General features: G+C 41.4%; 1 protein-coding gene across 4 annotated transcripts in view; it reads left to right on the forward strand.

The window, feature by feature from the left end:
- Positions 1 to 22,089, forward strand: part of LOC141164357 (RUN and FYVE domain-containing protein 1-like) — a 496,863-nt gene that overhangs the window by 166,300 nt on the left and 308,474 nt on the right. For all 4 annotated transcript variants that reach the window (XM_073649492.1, XM_073649493.1, XM_073649491.1 and 1 more), the window contains one exon: positions 15,393 to 15,462. In XM_073649492.1, coding sequence (XP_073505593.1) covers positions 15,393 to 15,462 — 70 coding nt within the window. The remainder of the gene's footprint in view (positions 1 to 15,392; positions 15,463 to 22,089) is intronic.

A 22,089-nucleotide genomic window follows, 5' to 3' on the forward strand; every position in this document is an offset into this window, starting at 1 on the left:
CACCAAGTGTCTCATACCTCAGCATCACGGGCCTCCTCACTTCTCGAGTCGACATCCTCCTGGTGGGTTGTTCCTCAGAGACCACGGGTTCTTTGGTCACAGAAGTTTCTTCCGCCGCAGTCATTTTCCGTGCTTCAGCAGATGCTATTGAAGCTGCTTCTGTAAGTTCCTGTACTTCTCCTGAGTCGCTCGTTTCCACACGGTTTCTTCAGGGGCCGGTGTTTGATCATCAGATCTGAATTGGACTTCATTTGTACGAACTCTGGAGCCTTAGGACTTAGTTCACTCTCCTGAGGATGGTACATCCCTCTCCTTGCCAGACCGAAAAATACAACGGTGTATTCTTCTCCATAGGAACTTTCAAGGTCACTATCCACCTCCAGAGCTTCAGTCTGTGGTGGTCCCTTAGTCAATCTCGGACGATGTCGGTCTTCTTCTGGGAAGTCTTGTTGTGGTGGGAGTTAATCACAGGGTAGTAGTAAATTCCGATGGACTATTCTGGTTTTCTTGTCTCCCGTTTCCAATCGGATTTCATACACTGGGCTGTCATCAGCTTTCCTCCTTACAACCACATACACCTGGTCTTCGTTGATAGTACTCTTTACTCTTGCTCTGTCCTTGCATAACCACTTTGGATTCTATGTTGTAAGCGTCTGACATCCGTTCCTTCCATTTCCGAATGTACTCCGGATACGTTCTGTAAATCTCTGACACCAGAGTATCAAACATGATGTCATTTGTCAGTCTTGGCAGTCGTCCATACAATAGGAAAAAGGGTGAGTAACCCGTTGCATCCCTCTTTGTACAGTTACAGTTATATGAAAAAGTTTGGGCACCCCTATTAATCTTAAGCTTAATGTTTTATAAAAATTGGTGTTTTTGCAACAGCTATTTCAGTTTGATATATGTAATAACTGTTGGACACAGTAATGTTTCTGCCTTGAAATGAGGTTTATTGTACTAACAGAAAATGTGCAATCTGCATTCAAACAAAATTTGACAGGTGCATAAGTATGGGCACCTCACCAGAAAAGTGACATTAATATTTAGTAGATCCTCCTTTTGCAAAAATAACAGCCTCTAGTCGCTTCCTGTAGCTTTTAATGATTTCCTGGATCCTGGATGAAGGCATTTTTGACCATTCCTCTTTACAAAACAATTCCAGTTCAGTTAAGTTTGATGGTCGCCGAGCATGGACAGCCCTCTTCAAATGATCCCACAGATGTTCAATGATATTCAGGTCTGGGGACTGGGATGGCCATTCCAGAACATTGTAATTGTTCCTCTGCATGAATGCCTGAGTAGATTTGGAGCAGTGTTTTGGATCATTGTCTTGCTGAAAGATCCATCCCCTGCATAACTTCAACTTTATCACTGATTCTTGAACATTATTGTCAAGAATCTGCTGATACTGAGTGGAATCCATGCGTCCCTCAACTTTAACAAGATTCCAGGTGCCGGCATTGGCCACACAGCCCCAAAGCATGATGGAATCTCCACCAAATTTTACTGTGGGTAGCAAGTGTTTTTCTTGGAATGCTGTGTTTTTTTGACGCCATGCATAATGCCTTTTTGTATGACCAAACAACTCAGTCTTGGTTTCATCAGTCCACAGGACATTCTTCCAAAAAGAAATTGGCTTCTCCAAATGTGCTTTTGCATACCTCAGCTGACTCTGTTTGTGGCGTGCTTGCAGAAACGGCTTCTTTCGCATCACTCTCCCATACAGCTTCTCCTTGTGCAAAGTGCGTTGTATAGTTGACCAATGCACAGTGACACCATCTGCAGCAAGTTGATGCTGCAGCTCTCTGGAGGTGGTCTGAGGATTGTCCTTGACTGATCTCACCATTCTTCTTCTCTGCCTTTCTGATGTTTTTCTTGGCCTGCCACTTCTGGCCTTAACAAGAACTGTCCCTGTGTTCTTCCATTTCCTTACTATGTTCCTCACAGTGGAAACTGACAGGTTAAATCTCTGAGACAGCTTTTTGTATCCTTCCCCTGAACAACTATGTTGAATAATCTTTGTTTTCAGATCATTTGACAGTTGTTTTGAGGAGCCCATGATGCCACTCTTCAGAGGAGATTCAAACAGGAGAACAACTTGCAAGTGGCCACTTTAAGTAGCTTTTCTCATGATTGCATACACCTGGCTATGAAGTTCAAAGCTCAATGAGGTTACAAAACAAAAAAAAGTGCTTTAGTAAGTCAGTAAAAAGTAGGTAGGAGTATTTAAAACAAGAAAATGATAAGGGTGCCCATACTTATGCACCTGTCAAATTTTGTTTAAATGCAGATTGCACATTTTCTGTTAGTACAATAAACCTCATTTCAAGGCAGAAACATTACTGTGTCCAACAGTTGTTACATATATCAAACTGAAATAGCTGTTGCAAATACACCAATTTTAAGAAAACATTAAGCTTAAGATTAATAGGGGTGCCCAAACTTTTTCATATAACTGTATAGGCATGTATCACTTTTGACAGAGACCTCTTCCAGTCTTTCTTCTCATCATCTGTTAAAGTGCACAATATCGAAAACAATGTCCTGTTAAAACGTTCCACTTGTCCATTACCCTCTGGGTGATAGGGTGTTGTATGAGATCTCTGAATTCTACAGTACTTTCCTAGCTTGGCAAAGAGCTGGTTCTCAAATTCTCTTCCTTGGTCGTGGTGTAACCTCGTAGAGAACCCAAACCTCAAAGCAAAATCTTTGAAGATCTTCTCTGCCTCTGTTCAACCCGGTTTATTGGTGGTGGCATATGCTTGAGCAAATCGAGTAAAATGGTCCATCACCACCAAGATATATTTGTAACCACCCTTGCACGTCTCGAGATGTCGAAAGTCTATTGAGACCATCCCAGACGGATACTTTGTTTGAATGTTGCTCATAGGTGCCCGGGTTGATGTGTTGGGACGTTTATCTTTCAGACACCCACATTCCCTGGTCACGTACCTCTCAATATCTCTCTGCGTGTACGGCCAGAATAAATGTTCACGGATCAAATTTGTTGTCCTTTCCACTCCCAGGTTTCCCATGTTTTCATTGAGTTCTTTGAAGACCAACCTACGGAATACTCTGGGTAGTACCAACTGCGAGTTTTGTCCTTTTTTACGATACAGGATACCGTCTTCACTGAGGTAGAGCTTTGTCCATTCTTTAATTAAAACAGATACTGCTGGTGACTCATTGTCTCTCTCCCTTTTACTTGGAAACCGATTTTGGGTCTCTATGGATTTTCCCTTTTGGTAGTTGTTGAATAGACCTGGGGTGATCTTGTTCTCAAACTTTTATGGTGGTTTCCACCGTCAACGGACACCACAATGGTGTGTCATCCTCCTGATAAGCTTGTACTGCTTGGGTAGTGCTCTCAATTGCTTCCAGACTGACTTCCTCGGAGCATTCTTGCATGAACTCCTCAGGCTCTAGTGGCATTCTTGACAATCCGTCAGCATCCGCATTGCATTTTCCTGGCCTGTTCTTGATGCTGAAATTGAAGTCAGCTAGTTCAGCGACCCATCTCTGACCTGTTGCATTCAGTTTGGCTGTAGTAAGGACATAGGTCAAAAGGTTGTTGTCAGTGTATACCTCAATCTCTTTGCTGCAGTAGAGATAGCCCTATTCAATGCCAGGAACTCCAATTTTCCGGAATGTAGATGGTAATTCTTCTCGGCGTCTGTCAACGTTCTAGAACCGTAACCAATGACTCTCATTTTTCCATTTTAATGCTGATACAGGGCAGCATCCTGTCCAACTTGAGAAGCGTCACAATGAAGAACAAATGGTAAATTGAAATCAGGATATCTCAAGATGGGTGGTTTTACCAGGTAGTCTACTAGTTCTTCCAATACCTCCTGTTGATCTGCTGTCCAGAGAGTGGTCTGTTGGGACAAAACGGCGTCGTTTCTTTTAAGCCCGGTCCTACCCGCATTCTTCTTTTTCTCCTTGGGTGTTTCTGTCGCCCCCCTCCCAAGAGGAGGTATAGTGGGGCAGCAATCCTGGAGAAGTTCCGAACGTAAGTACGATAGTAGGAGAGGAATCCTAATATCTGCCTCAACTCCCCGACGGTACAGGGCCACTTGTCTTTTAAGGCCAGTACCGGAGCGATATCTGCTGGGCCATGCTATATCTTTCTCCGGACACAATTTTCCCTAGAAATAAGACTTGTCTTTTCAACAGTTCACACTTCTTTGGGGTCGCCCCGCACTGGTAACCTCCTGTCTTTTAACCCAAACGATCGTGACCATTGGCATTCCTTGGCATAATATCCTTCCTCACCACATCTTAGACAGTGGACACACACCGTACTCTGATTTGATGAATGGCACGCTTCACAAGCTGGATATCTTCTCTTTTGGAACCCACTCCTGTGTCTGAGGGATACCGCTTCTGGCCTCGAATGAATCAACTTTTTCACCTCAATCAACTCTGCTCGTAGTTCTCCTATTACTTCCTCCCAGTCAGCGTTGGCAGACCTCTCTTTTGTTGGTGATTTAAGGTTCCCTCTCAGAGCTGGCACTGGAGGGTCTCTATGATGATCTTTGGCCACTGGGGGTCTACAACTTCAGCTGACTCATTTTGGTGATTTTAGGAGTAGAGCCTTTCTTTAACTTCTGTTTGCTCTCTGACTCCAAACTAGCGGCCTCATTCATTTTTTTCAATTAGGACTTCGTCCAAAATGCCATGATCTTCTAGGTACTGTTTCAGCTGCAATTTGATATTTTTGCTGATTAATCCCGTTCCCAATGATCTCAAGAACTTCTTCTAGACTAGTCCAGCATCAAACTTTTCTTCCGCTTCTACATCTCTGGATGCAAACAACAGTCTATCCTTCAGTTCAATTGCACTGAACAAGAAATTTTGGGGTGATTCATTATTTTTCTTTGAGAGGTTAATGAGTCGGTGGAACAATTCTGAAGTACTCTCTTCTGCATAGTGCCCTTTTAAAATCGTCTTCAGCTGTTTTAAGGTCAATTGACTTTTAATTTCTAGCATACACAGAAGTTAAGTCCTGGGTTGATCGCTTTCACCACCCCCTCAACGATCTCATCTGACTGGTAGCCTTTCTGTAGGCCTGCATCAATCTGGTGCAACAAGTTCCTATAAGACAGTCTCTCTTTCTGTTCACACTCTCCAATCTGTACCAGGATCTTGAATTTTTTCCTTATGGTGATTTGTGGTGTTCGAGAGGACTGTCTCCCTGATATATCTAACCCGAGCAGGTTAAAGGTCCTGTCTGAGTCTATCACCCGTTCTGAGGTTTTGTTCGATTCCTGCAGACCTGTTGTTAGGGCTTTGAATTGTTCTTTCAATTCCTGTAGTTCAGTCTGTGGATGGAGAGTCCCACTTTTGGTAATTGGTGCCGCCCCTCCATCCTCCAACTTCAACCTGCTTAGAAACTGTGTTAGTTCCTGGAGGAATGTCCCCATGACGTCTTCAGCTTCTTTCTCCCCCAGCTCATCCATTTTTGCATTAATGGCAGCTAACAGTTGCCTGCAGTTGTGTGCTTTGGAAATCTGTCCTACTGACATCTTTATATGTTCTGCTACTGTTCTCAATTCTTCACAGGTTAACTGAAGAATCTGCTCACTAATTCAGTCCATTTGTATTTCCACATCCATTGCTGCTAGTGAGTTTTTCTTTATGGATGATCTACTTTAACTAGTGTAGCAGAGTTGAGTTGAGGTGCTGTGCTGCTGTGTTTTCCAGACACTCTTCCTCTTCTGCATGCTAATTCCTGCTCAGAATTCCCCTTATGGGCCACCACTGTTACACGCACGCCGCCTAAGTTCAGATAGAGGCGAGACTGGTTACATGAATCCCTTGGAATCCTGGGGGAATCATTACTCAGGGTGACCATAGGCTGCATCTTCTCTGAGGCACATGATAGATACAGTTCCTGACCAGACACATCTAACAAGAGTCTTCATAAACGGTAGAACAGTAACATTTAATGAGGCATGGCCAGTGCAATGCAAATGTCTCTTTGAGCAACAGGCTCTAGTAATAACAGTACAGTCTCCTTTGCAGCACAGCAGTACACAGTCTATTATCCGGTAGCACAGTACAGCACAGTTTTATTGCATACACAACCACAGGCTTTTCCTTCACAAGGACTCAATAGTACACAGCATTCTTTATCCTGCATGAAGATGGAGGGGAACGGGTGTAATGAGGGAGATGATCTCTATGACAGGTTTCCTTCCAGTCCTTATCTTCCTTATCTTCCACACTGTTAGCTCAGGGAGTCTAACTTGCCCTTGTTTAGTTCCCTCCTGACCTGAATTCTGTTCCCTTGCCTTCTGTGAGATACAGATCATAAGCCACCTTTCTCTTTGGCTCTGGCCAGAGGGTAAACAACTTCCCCACAATCCCCCTGGGGCTCTGCTAAAACACTCCCTGTCTCCTGTGACTGTGTTAACCCCTCTAGTTGCCGGATGCTTCTGGAGCACAACACGTCCTGTGCTTGTGTTACTTCTAATAGTTGCTGAATGCTTTTAAAGCAACAGCACTACTTCTGCATGTCACATTTAGTAAAACTCAATCTTTCATAAATATTTGTAAATGCAGGCTGCATGGCTTCCCTAGTGCACTGTATAACTAATCTTTAGCCATGTCAGTAATAAATGTAGTGCAGGATGTCCACAAATAACTCAACAGCTAGCTGACAAAGTGGGCGGGTTGGGGAATTATCTGTTATACACAACATTATACTGATGCCCCACAAATTGTACATAGACAGATGAATGACAGAGACAAGTGGGAGCATGAATTTGACGGTTGCAGTTTTTTAATGGAAAATGTCAAGTGATGACATATTATGCTGTATGACTGATGAAAACTGCTGATGTGTGATGGTCAAGGGACCCCAGAAAAGATATTATCTTTGTAACTGGTCGGCAACCTAGTGAGGTCTGAATGTTATATTAAGACTCTGTGGCGTGGTGGATGCTGACATATACAGGCACATCTCACTAAATTAGAATATCATCAAAAAGTTAATTTATTTCAGTTCTTCAATACAAAAAGTGAAACTCATATATTATATAGAGTCATTACAAGCAGAGTGATCTATTTCAAGTGTTTATTTCTGTTAATGTTGATGATTATGGCTTACAGCCAATGAAAACACAAAAGTCATTATCTCAGTAAATTAGAATACTTCATAACAACAGCTTGAAAAATGTTTTTAAAATCTGAAATGTTGGCCTCCTGAAATGTATGTTAAGTAAATGCACTCAATACTTGGTCATGGCTCCTTTTGCATCAATTACTGCATCAATGCGGCATGGCATGGAAGCGATCAGCCTGTGGCACTGCTGAGGTGTTATGGAAGCCCAGGTTGCTTTGATAGCAGCCTTCAGCTTGTCTGCATTGTTGGGTCTGGTGTCTCTCATCTTCCTCTTTACATTACCCCATAGATTCTCTATGTTTTGTTTTCAATGTTTTATTTATTGAAGAAATAGACATAGTAGATAAATAACATACACACATTTTTCAATCAGAATCAAATCGTATAAAGAAAATTGTACAACAAATTTTAAATATTTGAAATGTAGGTACACAGATTTGTCATGAAGATGGCAGTAAAACATAGTAATACAGTTGATGCAATTTGAATATATGATCAATGTATAACATAAAAGAGAGAAGTAATTGTCTCTATATATAAGTAATGACAATATACGAAAAACAAGGATAAGAATGCGTAAAAAAAAGAAATGAGAATCAAATGATCAACTAAGTAATGAGGAAAGAGGAAACTTGGATATAAAAGGGGGGACAGACAAGGTAGGAGGAAGAGAATGAGAGGGGTAAAGTGAAGGGGGGGGGAGTGGGTGGAAGGTCCAATCACTGTATGAAGAGGATTAAAATAACATATATTAAAAATGTTGAGACCGCTTATGTGATAGAGGATAGGTAGGAGGCGGAGTTTCTACATTTCTGCCAAGGAGTCCAAACCCGATAAAAGGAGGTGAGATTTTGCATTGACAAGGCTGCCAGTTGTTCAGTTTGGAATAATTGGTAGATTTTTAGAAGCAATTGCTTCTTGATGGGTAAATCAGGTGTACGCCAAAGAGGTGGTATGAGCAGCTTACCCGCCGATAGAACAAAAGAGACTAATTTGGATGGAAACTTTTTGTCCGATTTAATTGGGGGGGTTAAGAATATGTGTTCAGAGGTTAAGGTCAGGCGTATGTGTAGTAATTCAAATAGAGTTTGAGCTATAATTTTCCAGAATCTTTGAATAACCGGGCAATTCCACCATATGTGTAAATATGATTCTTTATCTCTTTTCACACCTCCAACAAAGGTCTGGGGTAGTAGAAATCCATTTATGAGTCTGGATGGGTGTTGTGTACCATTGAGAGATTATTTTATAGGAATTATCTTGAACCCTGACACATTGTGAAGGACAATGTGAGAAATTGTATATTTGTTTGATTTGGGAATCAGTAAAAGAGGTACCTAACTCTTTTTCCCATTTTTACAAGAATGCTCTCTTTTGAGAGATATCCTTCAAGAGTAAGATGTTATAGAGAGAATAGAGGATTTTTTGGGGCGGGTTTGTTTGTGCGCATAGTGATTCATAAACAGTGAGTGGTCTAGAGGGATCTCCCTTTTTCAAGGCTTGATGAATTGCCATTTTTAAGGATTTGTAATGGAGAAAATTAAAGTTAGACATTGTAGGCAAGGTTTTCATTTCTTGGAAGGTGATGAAGGAGCCATCCTTCAGTAATTGATCTATTAAGGGGGAGGTCTCTATATGTCTTTCCGCATTAAGTGATTTGGGTTTTCCTAAGCTTGGGGTGAGGAAGTCCAATGCTCGAGATAATGGAGATAGGAGGGGAGCTAAAGAGTCAGCGACTGTTAACCAACGTTTGACCGTCGTGTGAGTTAGTTGGTTGTGAAATGTAATTTTATGTGTTAGACTGAGGTTAGACAGTATTATTGAACGCAGTGGTATAGGTGACATATGTTCTTCTATGGAGAGCCATAGCTTCTTTCCCTGTTTTCTGATCCAATCCGTAGTTCTGGAGAATATGACGGCTTGGTAGTATTTATGGATATTGGGTACTCCCATACCGCCCGATCTCTTGGAGAGCGATAAAGTTAGAGAGTTCAATCTTGGTCGGTGTTTGTTCCAAATGTAATTAAAAAAGAGTGAGTTAATTTTGGATAAGTATGTTTTAGACAGAGAAATGGGAAGCATTTGAAAAAGGTAAATGAATTTGGGTAAAAGAACTCTTTTAATTAGGTATTTTCTACCAAACCAAGAGAGATAAGGAGCTCTCCATTTCTTGATGTGGTCTGGGACTGTAGCAAGAAGAGGTTTATAGTTAAGTTTAAATAAGTCTTTATAAGATGCACTAATCTTGATGCCCAAATAAGTGATGTGACTCTCTGGCCATCTGACTGGGAATTGGGTTTTAAAACGGTTTATGGTGTGTATTGGTATGTTTTTTCCCAGTGCTTCAGATTTGGAAAGATTTATTTTGAAGGTGGACAAGGAACCATATTTGTCTAGAATCTGTATAAGGGCCGGGATCCCTTTGTGGGGTTGTGTCATTGAGATGAGAAGGTCATCAGCGAAGGCCATGGTTTTATGGTGCATGCCATTGATACTGACCCCCACTATGTCCTCACATAAATTAATGGATTTAATCAAGAGTTCCATCACCATAATAAATAAAAGTGGTGAAAGGAGGCAGCCTTGCCTTGCTCCATTATGAATGGTGAAAGGATTAGAGAGGGAATTGTTGATTTTAATTTTAGCTGAGGGACGGGAGTACATTTGGAGTATTGCCGATGTCACAACAGGAGGAAAAGTAAAGCTATTAAGTGTCTCTTGTAACAAGGTCCAGTCTACCCTGTCAAAAGCTTTCTCTGCATCGGTGCCTAAGAGCACCAGTCGGAGTTTATGGTGGATAGAGTACTGCAGCAAGTGAAGAACTCGCCAGGCGTTATCCTTACCCTCCCTTCCCTTAATGAAGCCAGTTTGATCCGGCAAAAATTCTGCTATACGTTTTGCCAGCATGCTAGCATAAGTATTGAGATCCTCGTTTAATAGAGAAATCGGTCTGTAGTTACTACAACGTTCCGGATTTTTACCTTCTTTATGTATGAGAGAGATGTGGGCTTCAAGCTTTTGGGGAGGAAAGGATTCACCCTGGAGTACTCCATTGCACATATTAAGAAAGTGGGGTTCAAGTATCTTGGAGAAGGTCTTATAATATGTAATAGGGAGACCATCAGGGCTCGGTGCCTTCCCTTTGGGGCTATATGACAGGATAGACCTAACCTCCTTTATATCAAATGGCCTAGAAAGTGCTACTTGTTGGTCCTTAGTAAGTTTTGGTAATTTGAGTTTTGTTAAGAGAATTGTATGTCTAAACGTTTCCTAGTTTTTTTGTTGAGCAGATTCGTCAGGAAAAAGGTTATATAGATTTGAATAGCATTTTAAGAATTCTCATGTAATAATGTTGTGATTTGTTGTACGGTGGCCACTGGAGGTTTTCAGAGTATGAATATAGGTTCGGGCTTGCCTAATTTTAATTAAGGACATCATCAATTTGGAAGCCTTATCACCATGTACAAACATGCGATTTTTCCAATTAAGGTATTGTTTAGCAGATTGCTTATTTAATAAGTCCCTTAGTTGTTGGCGTTTAGCTGTAAGTGCTTCCAAAGTTTGATGTAGCAGAGTTCTTTTGTGTTTCTAGATCTATTTCCTTGTACAGGGTTTGTGTATGTTTTTTGCATTGTTTGTTTATGTAGGACGCCATGGAAATCAGTTCTCCTCTGATCACTGATTTATGAGCTTCCCATAGGGTTGATAATTTGATTTCTGGAGTTGCGTTGATTTCGAGAAATTGGTTAGGGTGGTTTTGATGCACTTTTTATTGACGTCAGACAGTAAGATTGATTCGTTCAGTCTCCATGTGCGAGGGTTAGAATGGGGTTTAGAGAGCGAGAAGCAAACCGAGACTACTGAATGGTCAGAATGAACCGAAGGAAGTATTTCTGATTTAACAGTTGGTGAAAGGAGAGACTTGGGTAGGAAAACATAGTCTATCCTATGATAGGAATTATGCGCTTGAGAGAAAAAAGTATAGTCTAGCTCAGTGGGATGAGAAAATCTCCATATGTCAATGAGTGAGAGTGAATGTAGTGATTTTTTTTATCTTAGCTAGGTCCCTAAGGGAAATATGACTTTTTTTTGAAGAGGAGTCCAGAGAAGGCTCCAGAGGAGTGTTAAGGTCCCCTCCAATAATAGGAGTGCCTTCAATGAAGGCCCGAAATTTGTTTGATTTGGATAATATCCATCTGATCTGCTTCTTGTTAGGGGCGTATAAATTACCAATCGTAACCAATGATCCTGCTAAGAGGCCCTTCACAAATATAAAGCGTTCCTCAGGGTCAATTAAAGATTCGCTTAGTAGAAAAGGCATATCTTTAGCAAAAGCTTTTGAATCACCTCTAGAACCTTTCTGGGGTGAAGTAGCATGGTGCCATTGGTTGAAATGAGCTTTTTCAAAGGAGGGTAGTTTCCCTGTTTGAAAATGGGTTTCTTGAAGAAGTAGTATGTCAAAATTTTCTTTTCTGAACCTAGCTAATGTTCGGGATCTTGGAATAGGTGAGTTGAAACCATGTGTGTTGAAATTTGCTAATTTGAATGTTTCTTGTTTAGCTACCATGGTTAAAGGGGATGTGGTGGAGAATAATTATACTTATTGTCGGTTGAGTTGGACCAAGGAGTGGGTTGAGTCATTGGGAGAGAAAAAAGGGGAAAAAAGACAGTCATTAGAACAATGGAATTAGTGATAGAACAAAAAACAGTTGTAGTTAACAGCAGTGTTACCAGTAAAGCTAGAGGGGGGAAAAGGAGGTTTTAAGCATAAAGGGTAACATGATGGTGCCACAGAGGTATGCTGTGTAGATCTTATGAAAAATCCGAGTCTCCTATGGGACTAATCGCACCACATCTCTTCAACTTCAAGGTAACTATGGTGGTAACAAAAAGAGTGCCACAGGTGAGAGAGGTCTAATTAGTATGCTGAAATACAGAGTTAGGAATCGAACTAGGCAAATTGCTAATAATTCAATACTTATAATTCAATATTTGTATCACAAAGTACAGTCTCAGAAACCCTTTCTATTTGAATGGGTAAGAGAAAAAGAACAAATGGACAACAAATTTTTAGGTTAATACCAACAATTTTTCGAAAAAAGGTTGTAATACTAAAGGTATTTTAAATGATGGGAAAAGACCAGATCTTGTAAACCTTGGATCAGCCATATTCACCATCTTTAGGAGCAGACAGATGTTTAGCTGATTTTCGCCTTTGGCGCTGTGATTTAGAAGTTGGAACGGCGCTCCATGGAGGAGGAGGGGAAATGTACTTTGGGATGCTTCTAAATCTGGATATTTTTCCAGAGTGATTCCTAGCTCGTTGCAGGCTTCCTTGATTTCTGTTGAAGATCTGGCTTGGATACGTTTGTCCTTAGCGGTAATTGCTATGCCAAAAGGATACAACCAGCGGTATTGCTATTGATTTTGGCGTAGGGCTTCAGTGAAGGGTTTCAACAAGCGCCTCTTATTTAAAGTTGAGGAGGCCAGGTCCTGAAAAATCGAAATCGATGAGTCTTCGAAAGATATATCAGTTGCTTCTCTTGCTCTTTTTAAAATTAAGTCTTTGGTGCGAAAATCCAAGAAACGGCAAATGACATCACGTGGGGGGGGGGTCATTATTTTTAGGTCTGGGTCTTAGTGCTCTATGTGCTCTATTTCAATTTGTGGGGTATCTTCTGAATTCAAGATTTTGGAGAAGATCTCGAGAAGTGTTGGAGTGATTATTTCTGATGGTACACTCTCCGGGAGGCCCTTTATGCGCAGATTGTTCCGTCTTTCTCTGTTTTCATGGTCCTCCAGAATGGAATATATTTGGTTGATTTGGCTTTCTTGAGACTGAGCACAGGTTACCATGGCATTAGTTTGTTGGATCATAGAGGACTGTGTGGATTCTAGAGAGTCAACTCTTTAGCCTATTGGTGATATGTCTTGTTTAATATTAGAAAGATCCTTTACAACAGGTTCTAGTGATTTGGCTAAAATCCTTTTAATGAAGGAGCGGGATACTGGATGTTCATTTGATGATCGACAGTCTTCTAAATCACTTTCCACTTCAGAGTCTGAGTCATGTGTTGAGAGATGGTCTGTGGGTGGGGGTGATGTAGACTTTGATGTAGATGTTTTAGTCTGTTGTTTTTTAAGAAATTTGCCCATTTCTATTTGTGTGAGAGATGTAGACGATTTAGAAGTGGCCCCCGATTCTTTGTTGCAGATTTTGACCATTGTGAAGAAAAAACAAAATTAGGATTGCCTAGACTATATTGAAGTAGCACCTGTCACATTCCCCAAAACATGTTAGAGGTGGTAGAGAATTAATACATGTTCAAGATTTGTATTGCCACTCAATTACATCAGGAGAAAATTGTAAGTAGGAAGAAACTATTGAGTGGTCATGAAATACAGTTCTTTCCTTTATCCACTAGATGGCAGCCACAGCCTAGTGATGAGATTTATCTCTCTTTGCTTTATCACTTTAACTTGTAGTAGTGATCAGTGTGTAGTTTTGCACTGGTATCAAAGCTATTGGGATGAGGGGCGTGGGGGCAGGTGCTGATGTTAGTTATCACCTTGCTTTGAGGATTGTATAAAAAATAAAGTGATATTGGTATAAAATGTTGAGCACCCTCTTCATCCCACTGTCTCAAGGGTCTGGGTGGCTTAAATGTCTTTATGGATTCTCTTTACAGAGAATAGGAGAGGGGAAGGGAGGGGGGGTTGTAGCTGTAAGGAACTGGAGCGAGGGGCAAGTCTTTTACTATGATGGAAGGGGGTGGGGGGGTACACACCAGGTCTCATCGAGTGTCCCGCTGTAACACCCCACAGTCCCAGCTCCGCAACCATGCGTGGAGGGCCTCGGGAGCCTCCTAAAAATAGCCGCCGCATCCTCAGACTCAATCTCCCTACCTTGCAGCATCAGGGTCCACTGCCACTCACCATGGTCCTGGATGGTCTGAGGTCACGCCACGTCTCCAGGGCAGGACAGTCTCTGGACTCCCCTTTTTCTCGCCGGGTACATTCTCAGGGCCTGGGTGGTCTCCGTTGCAGGATCCCTGCAGACGGAAGGGCCGGGTGGGCGGTGGAGAAAAAAAATCTAGGCTGAGGCTTCGGACCTACATGTAGGCCCCGATTATACCTTGAGCTCAAATGAGACAAATTGGCTCCAGGGGAGAAAGTCTCAGGGTCATACTGTCTAGAAGATCCTTTTAAAAGGGTATTGGCGCTGGAATGTGAGTAAAATCCCGTGATTTGGAGGGATTTTAAGCAGCAAGGCAGAGGGCTCTCAGATGTGTGTCTTGCTCCTTCAGTGCCTAGACACGCCCCCCCATAGATTCTCTATGGGGTTAAGGTCAGACGAGTTTGCTGGCCAATCAAGCACAGTGTTACTGTTGATTTTAAACCAGGTATTGGTACTTTTGGCAGTGTGGACAGGTGCCAAGTCCTGCTGGAGAATGACATTTCCATCTCCAAAAAGCTTCTCGGCAGAGGGAAGCATGAAGTGCTGTAAAATGTCCTGGTAGACGGCTGCGCTGACTGGTCCTGATAAAACACAGTGGACCTACACCAGCAGATGACATGGCTCCCCAAACCATCACTGATTGTGGAAACTTCACACTAGACCTCAAGCAGCTTGGATTGTGGCCTCTCCACTCTTCCTCCAGACTCTGGGACCTTGTGGAGTGTGTCAATGACTGCCTTCTGGACATCTGTCAAGTCAGCAGTCTTCCCCATGATTGTGGAGCCTACTGAAATAGACTAAGGGATCTTTTTAAATGCTTAGGAAGCCTTTGCAGGTTTTTTTTGTTAATTATTTTAATTTACTGAGATAATGACTTTCATGTTTTCATTGGCAACAATTAATAATCATCAGCATTAACAGAAATAAACACTTGAAATAGATCACTCTGTTTGTAATGACGCTATACAGTATAATATGAGTTTCACATTTTGTATTGAAGAACTTTTTGTTGATATTCTAATTTAGTGAGATGCACCTGTATGTGACATAGCATGATGTTTGGAGATGGCGAGGAAATTCAAATGCAAGGAAAGATAGGTGAAGCACAGATTTGGGTCGGGAGAGTAGAGCCTTAGACTGTAGGTGACGGGCTGATATTTGATATTACCACTTTAAATGGCAAGTGTAAATGTCTTTTTAAGCACCATTTATGTTTATAAGTTTTGACAGCAATAATTGTTTTTACAGCAAAAGAATTGATTAGCAGTGATCAATAATTATAAGTACATTTATATATTTTAGTTGCACTGTTGGAGATCTTCAATCAAAAATTGAGCTTTTGGAGAAGACAAATTCAAAGTTAAATGATGAGGTTTGTTCTTTTTTTTCTTTTTAGCCTGATTTTTAACTGCTTCCCAACATTGAGGTAATTTGAGTGCAGATGTGCAGGTATGGAGCAGACTCAGAAGCTTATCCTGCTCTCTGCATGGTGATTGCTGATTGCTTTATACCACTTTCACCTGCCATTAACCGCAGCATTCAGAGGTAGCTTTAATCAATGCTATGTAACCAATAACCATTCACCGACAGCAGTATTTAAATGGCTAATCTATCCCCCTCTTCTAATACAAAAATAAAAGAATATTCATATACATTAATTTATATATATTGTAAGGTGGCCGCCAGACATGTCCTTGAGGGGAGATATGTATCGCTGAGGTTGGTAGCTTCAGTGATGTAAACCCGGGAAAAAGCATGCTCCAGCACACGCAGTTAATTGGGCGTATCTGGGCTGGTTTTTACGAGCAGTCATAAGAGTTGGGAGGGATTGGCTGCTCACATATCCCCACCCCGGGGCATGTGTATAAAATAGAGACAGAGAGTCTCATTTAGTGTCTGTGGCTGGAGGTGTGGAGACCTCCAGCGTGTTTGTACTGAAGGACACTGACTGTGAGCAGGTGAACCCGCAGTACTGCATGGGCTGTTTGTTTGCTGTTTTGTTACTCTGTGCCGGACAAAGCTGTGTTTTGTTTACCTTTCAAGTGCGGTTTATGAAGTCACAATAAACCTGCCATGGACATTTTTTAAACAAACTGTATACTGTGCCTACCGCAAGAAGCTGAGTGAGTACTAAACCCTACAATTGGTGCTAGAAACACGGGAGTGAATCCGAAGGGACAGCGTGACTGCTACAGGAAACCGTTTATGTCCTGAGTGAAGGCCTTCACCGCAATAGCAACTACCCGGCTCAGTCTATGCATGAACCGGAAGTCTCTTTTACAATGAGACTATTGAGTGTCGTCCTGACACTCCATAGACTTGCATTGAAAAAAACACAACCAGATGACACAGAGCGCTGCTGTCCCAGACAGTCTGCAGAGTGGTGACATCACTAAGTAGAGGAGAAGAATGGCGCTGGATACCGGAGAGAGCAGCAGCAGGTGAGTATATTAATACACTCTTACTACATTAAAGGCACATAAACACATATAATGAATAAAAAACTTTGTGGAAATGCTTCTTTAGTCATAATGGAAAAGGTGTTCCCGCAATATCATGTACATGAGGATCATGCAGGGAGATTGGCTTACCTTACAGCCGAACACTTGTAGCAATAACCAAGGCTGGTGTCAGTACCGTTATTGGCTGTTTAAACGTCTAGATGCTGCCATCAATAGCGACACCATATCTTTCCCACATGATGAAATGACAGTCCAGGTCTGCCTGGTACAATCACCTTACGCAGAGTCTAACAGGTGTCCTGTCAGTGTAAGATTAAGGCCACGGCCCCACTATCAGTATTTGGTCAGTATTTAGTCAGTATTTTTTCTCAGGAGTGGGAGCCAAAACCACGTGAGGAACAATCAGAGAAAAGGTATAATAGAGACAAGTCACCAATTCTGTATTTATCACCAATTCCTGGTTTTGGCTGAGAAAAAATACTGACCGAATACTAATAGTGGAGCCGTGGCCTAGCAGGTGTAATGCCTTGTAATACATAAAAATTTCAGTGCATTAGATCCACAACCAGACTACTGTGTTGAAGTCCCATAGATGGATGAAGTAAAAAAAAACAAAGCAAAAAAAACAAAAAAATAATGGAAAAAATGTTTCGCCATTAAAAATACATTTGTTATATAAATACAAACAAATGAAGTACACCCATTTGGCATCGCTTCATCCAGTATTATCCGATCAATAAAAGTGTCACATTATTCAAATTGTATGTCTTTCTTCATCCTAACAGCACACAAAAAATGCAATACATTTGTATACAAAGAACAGAGGTATACCTGAAAATACTGTATCTTCTCATCCTGCCAATAAAAAAGTCTGCAGTCACACAGAGTGACTAGACTTATCGATTTGGACTGGACAACCCCTTTAACCATAAAGCAATGTATATAAATCTGCTATAAGAAATAAACTTCGGCACTCCGGTATGTGTAATATGCAAAAAAGATTCTTTATTAATCATATGTGCCCCTTGTTTACAAAATAGGGCATAAGCCCGTAATATAGACCAACGTTTCGACCTTTGGATCGGTCTTTTTCAAGGTCATAACAGTTTGGAAATGCTGCTTAAAGCAGAATTGGAGTTAAGGGGAGCTCGTTGCTTCCTGTGCCTGGGGTGGAAATGAACCGGGCTACAAGTAGTTAACGCCAATTCTGCTTTAACCCCCTTAACAACATTAGACGTACTAATACGCGTCTGTGCCCTGGGACTTAAGAGCCAGACCCGTATTAGTACGTCATGGCGATTGCGCGCGCACACAGGCTGTGCGGGCGCGATCGCCGCCGGGTGTCAGCTGATTGTCACAGCTGACACCCGGTACTATGTGCAGGTAGCGGTCCCGCACCGCTCCCCGCACATTAACCCCCGCAATGCTGCGATCGAAGCATTGCAGTGGCAAGGGGAGGTGATCGCAGATACTCACTTCCTCTTCCGGCCTCCATCGCTGTCTGCCGCGGCTTACAGAATGTTGCCATGTCGACCCGATGTCGTCATGACAACATCCGGGTCACCAGACAGCAGGAAGATTTTTTGGACATGCGCAGTGCATCTCCAAACTATCTTCTCCCTGTCCAGCGCTGACAGCCTGCATGGCACAGGGATGGTGCTGCATTCCTGTGCCATGCAGGCTATCAGAGAAAAATAAGTGAAAGTCCAAGAGTGGGACAAAGTATAAAAACTGTCAGAAAGTGAAAAAAAAAAAAAAATTGTAAAAATATTTTAAAAAAATAATCCACCAAAAATAAAAATATAATGTACCCATCAATAAATATTATTATCAAAAAAAAAAAAAAAAAAAAATAAAAGTACACATATTTGGTATCGCCGTGTCCGGAACAACCTGACCTATAAAACTATCCCACTAGTTAACCCCTTCAGTGAACACGGTAAAAAAAAAAAAAAAAAGCGAAGCAAAAAACAATGCTTTATCATCATACCGCCAAACAAAAAATGGAATAACGTGATCAAAAAGACGAATAAAAATAAAAATGGTACCGCTGAAAACGTCATCTCGTCCCGCAAAAAACAAGCCACCATACAGCTCCATCAGCCGAAAAATAAAAAAGTTATAGCTCTCAGAATAAAGCTATGCTAAAAAATATTTTTTTCTATAAAATTGCTTTTATTATGTAAAAGTGCAAAACATAGAAAAATGATATAAATGTGGTACCGCTGTAAATGTACTGACCCGAAGAATAAAGCTGCCTTATCAATTTTACCACACGCGGAGCAGAATAAACAAAAAAAAAAAACCAAACAATTCCTGAATTGTTGGTTTTTGTTTATTCTGCCTCCCAAAAATCGGAATAGAAAGAGATCAAAAAATGTCACGTGCCTGAAAATGGCACCAATAACAACGTCAACTCATCCCGCAAAAAAACAGCCTTCACATAACTGTCTGCCAAATTCTGGAAAAATTATAACTCTCAAAATATGGCGATGCAAAAACTAGATTTTGCAAAAAATGCGTCTTTTAGTGTGTGACAGCTGTCAGTCATAAAAACCCCATATGATTCTTTTATCGCTGTAGTCTCACCGACCCAAAGAATAAGGTCGTCTAATCACTTATACCGCACGAGGAACGGCGTAAAAAATAAACTCTCGGGTTAGGGTTGGGCTAGGGCTAGGGTTAGGGCTGGGTTTGGGGTTAGGGTTGTGATGGGGTTGGGATTTTTTTCAAAAGTAAGAAAAAAAGATGACGATATGGCGACTAGTGTTGAGCGCAAGTGCTCGCTACTTGAGTATGCATTGAGTATCGTGGGTATTTGAGTGACATGCTCGAGTCTCTGCCCCATATGCTTCGCGGCCAAAAAAACTTTGCGGGGATTGCCTGCCATGCACGAGCGATCCCCGCATGTTTTTTTTTGGGTGTCTAATAACCGTGAAACATGCGGGGCAGGGACTCGAGCATGTCACTCGAGCACACGCAGTACATGGTGCATACCTGAGTACCCAATGCAAACTCAAGTAGCGAGCACTTGCGCTCAAGACTAATGACAACTTATTCAATATGTTGACCTAATGTTAGCAAATTCTGTGTCGTACCTCTGGGTTCAAAATGTTCACTATACACCTTAATAAAATCCTTGAGGGGTATAGTTTCCAAAATGGGGTCACTTGTAGGGGAGCTCCACTGTTTAGGCACATCAGGGGCTCTCCAAACGCGACATGGTGTCCGCTAACAAATTGAATGGAAAATCGGCTCAAATTGTTAGCGAATGCCATTTTGCGTTTGGAGAGCCCCTGCGTGCCTAAACATTGGAGCTCCCCCACAAGTGACCCCATTTTGGAAACTAGACCCCCCAAGGCACCTATCTAGATGCATAGTGAGCACTTGGAACCCCCAGGTGCTTCACAAATTGATTTGTAAAAATGAAAAAGTGGAAAAAAAAAACTTTTTCATTTTTACGAATCAATTTGTGAAGCACCTGGGAGTTCCAAGTGCTCACTATGCATCTAGATAGGTGCCTTGTGGGGTCTAGTTTCCAAAATGGGGTCACTTGTGGGGGAGCTCCACCGTTTTTTGGGAACATCAGGGGCTCTCCAAACGCAACATGGCATCCGCTAATTATTCAAGCAAGTTTTACAATCAAAAAGTCAAATGGCGCTCTTTCCCTTCCGAGCCCTGCCGTGCGCCCAAACAGTGGTTTTTACCCACATATTCGGTATCTGCGTGCCCAGGGGAAATTGCACTACAAATTTTGGGGTCCATTTTTTCTTGTTACCCCTGTGAAAATAAAAAAAATTGGGTCTAAAGTAACATTTTTGTGAAAAAAGTTAAATGTTCATTTTTTTCTTCCACATTCAAAAAATTCCTGTGAAGCACCTGAAGGGTTAATAAAGTTCTTGAATGTGGTTTTGAGCACCTTGATGGGTGCCGTTTTTAGAATGGTGTCACTTTTGGGTATTTTCTGTCATAAATGACCAGGCCAATTTTTTCAATTCTGACCACTGTCACTTTATGAGGTAATTACTCTGGAACTCTTCAACCGATCCCCCTGATTCTGAGATTGTTTTTTCATGACATATTGTACTTCATGATTGTGGTAAAATTTCTTCGATATCACTTGCGTTTTTTTGTGAAAAAAAACGGAAATTTGGCAAAAATGTTGAAAATTTCACAATTTTCAAACTTTCAATTTCCATACCGTTAAATCAGAGAGATATGTCACACAAAATAGTTAATAAATAACATTTCCCACATGTCTACTTTACATCAGAACAATTTGGAACCCACATTTTTTTTTGTTATGGAGCTATAAGGGTTAAAAATTGACCAGCGATTTCTCATTTTTACAACAAAATTTACAAAACCATTTTTTTAGGGTTCACGTCACATTTGAAGTCACTTTGAGGGTCTTCATGACAGAAAATACCCAAAAGTGATACCTTTTTAAAAACTGCACCCCTCAAGGTGCTCAAAACCCATTCAAGAAGTTTATTAACCCTTCACGTCCTTCACAGCAATTAATCGAACGTGAAAGGAAAAAATGAACATTTAACTTTTTTTAGCTAAAATTTTACTTTAGGCCCCAATTTTTTTATTTTCACAAGGGTAATAGGAGAAATTGGACCCCAAAAGTTGTTGTGCAATTTCTCCTGAGTAAGCTGATACTCCATATATGAGGGAAAGCCACTATTTGGGCGCACGGCAGGGCTCGGAAGGGAAGGAGCGCCATTTGATGTTTTTGATGGAATGGACAGCAGACCCCATGTCGCGTTTGGAGAGCTCCTGATGTGCCTAAAAAGTGGATACCCCCCACAAGTGACCCCATTTTGGAAACTAGACCCCTTAATCAACTTATTTAGATGTGTGGTGAGCACTTTGAACCCCCAAGTGTTTCGCAAAAGTTTGACGTAGAGCCGTGAAAAAAACAAACATTTTTTTTCCCACAAAAAAAAACACGTTTTTTTAGACGCAATTTTTTTATTTTCACAAGGGTACCAGGAAAAATTGGTACCCTTGTGACAACAAAAGTTGTTGTGCAATTTCTCCTGAGTATGCGGATACCCCATATGTGGGGGAAAGCCATTGTGTGGGCGCACGGCAGGGCTCGGAAGGAAGGAGTGACGCTTTGGAATGCAGACTTTGATGGAATGGTCTGCGGTCGTCATGTCACATTCTCAGAGGCCCTGATGTATCTAAACAATGGAATTGTCCCAATAAGTGCCCCCTTTTTGGAAACTAGACCCCCAATGAATTTATCTAGATGTGTGGTGAGCAGATTGAACCCCCACGTGCTTCACAGAAAATTATAACGTTGACTTGGGAAAATAAGAAAAACAAATTTTTTTCCACAAAAATGTTAAAAAAAAAATATTTTCACAAGGGTAACATGAGAAAGTGGACCTCAAAATCTGTTGTCCAATTCCTCCTGAGAACGCTGATACCCCATGTGTTGGAGAAAACTTCTGTTTGGGCGCACCTCAGCGCACAGAAGGGAAGGAGTGACGCTTTGGAATGCAGACTTTGATGGAATGGTC

Source organism: Phyllobates terribilis, unplaced genomic scaffold, assembly GCF_046119375.1.
Source record: "Phyllobates terribilis strain yellow unplaced genomic scaffold, ASM4611937v1 Scaffold_10__3_contigs__length_209671492, whole genome shotgun sequence".
NCBI classification, from domain to species: domain Eukaryota; kingdom Metazoa; phylum Chordata; class Amphibia; order Anura; family Dendrobatidae; genus Phyllobates; species Phyllobates terribilis.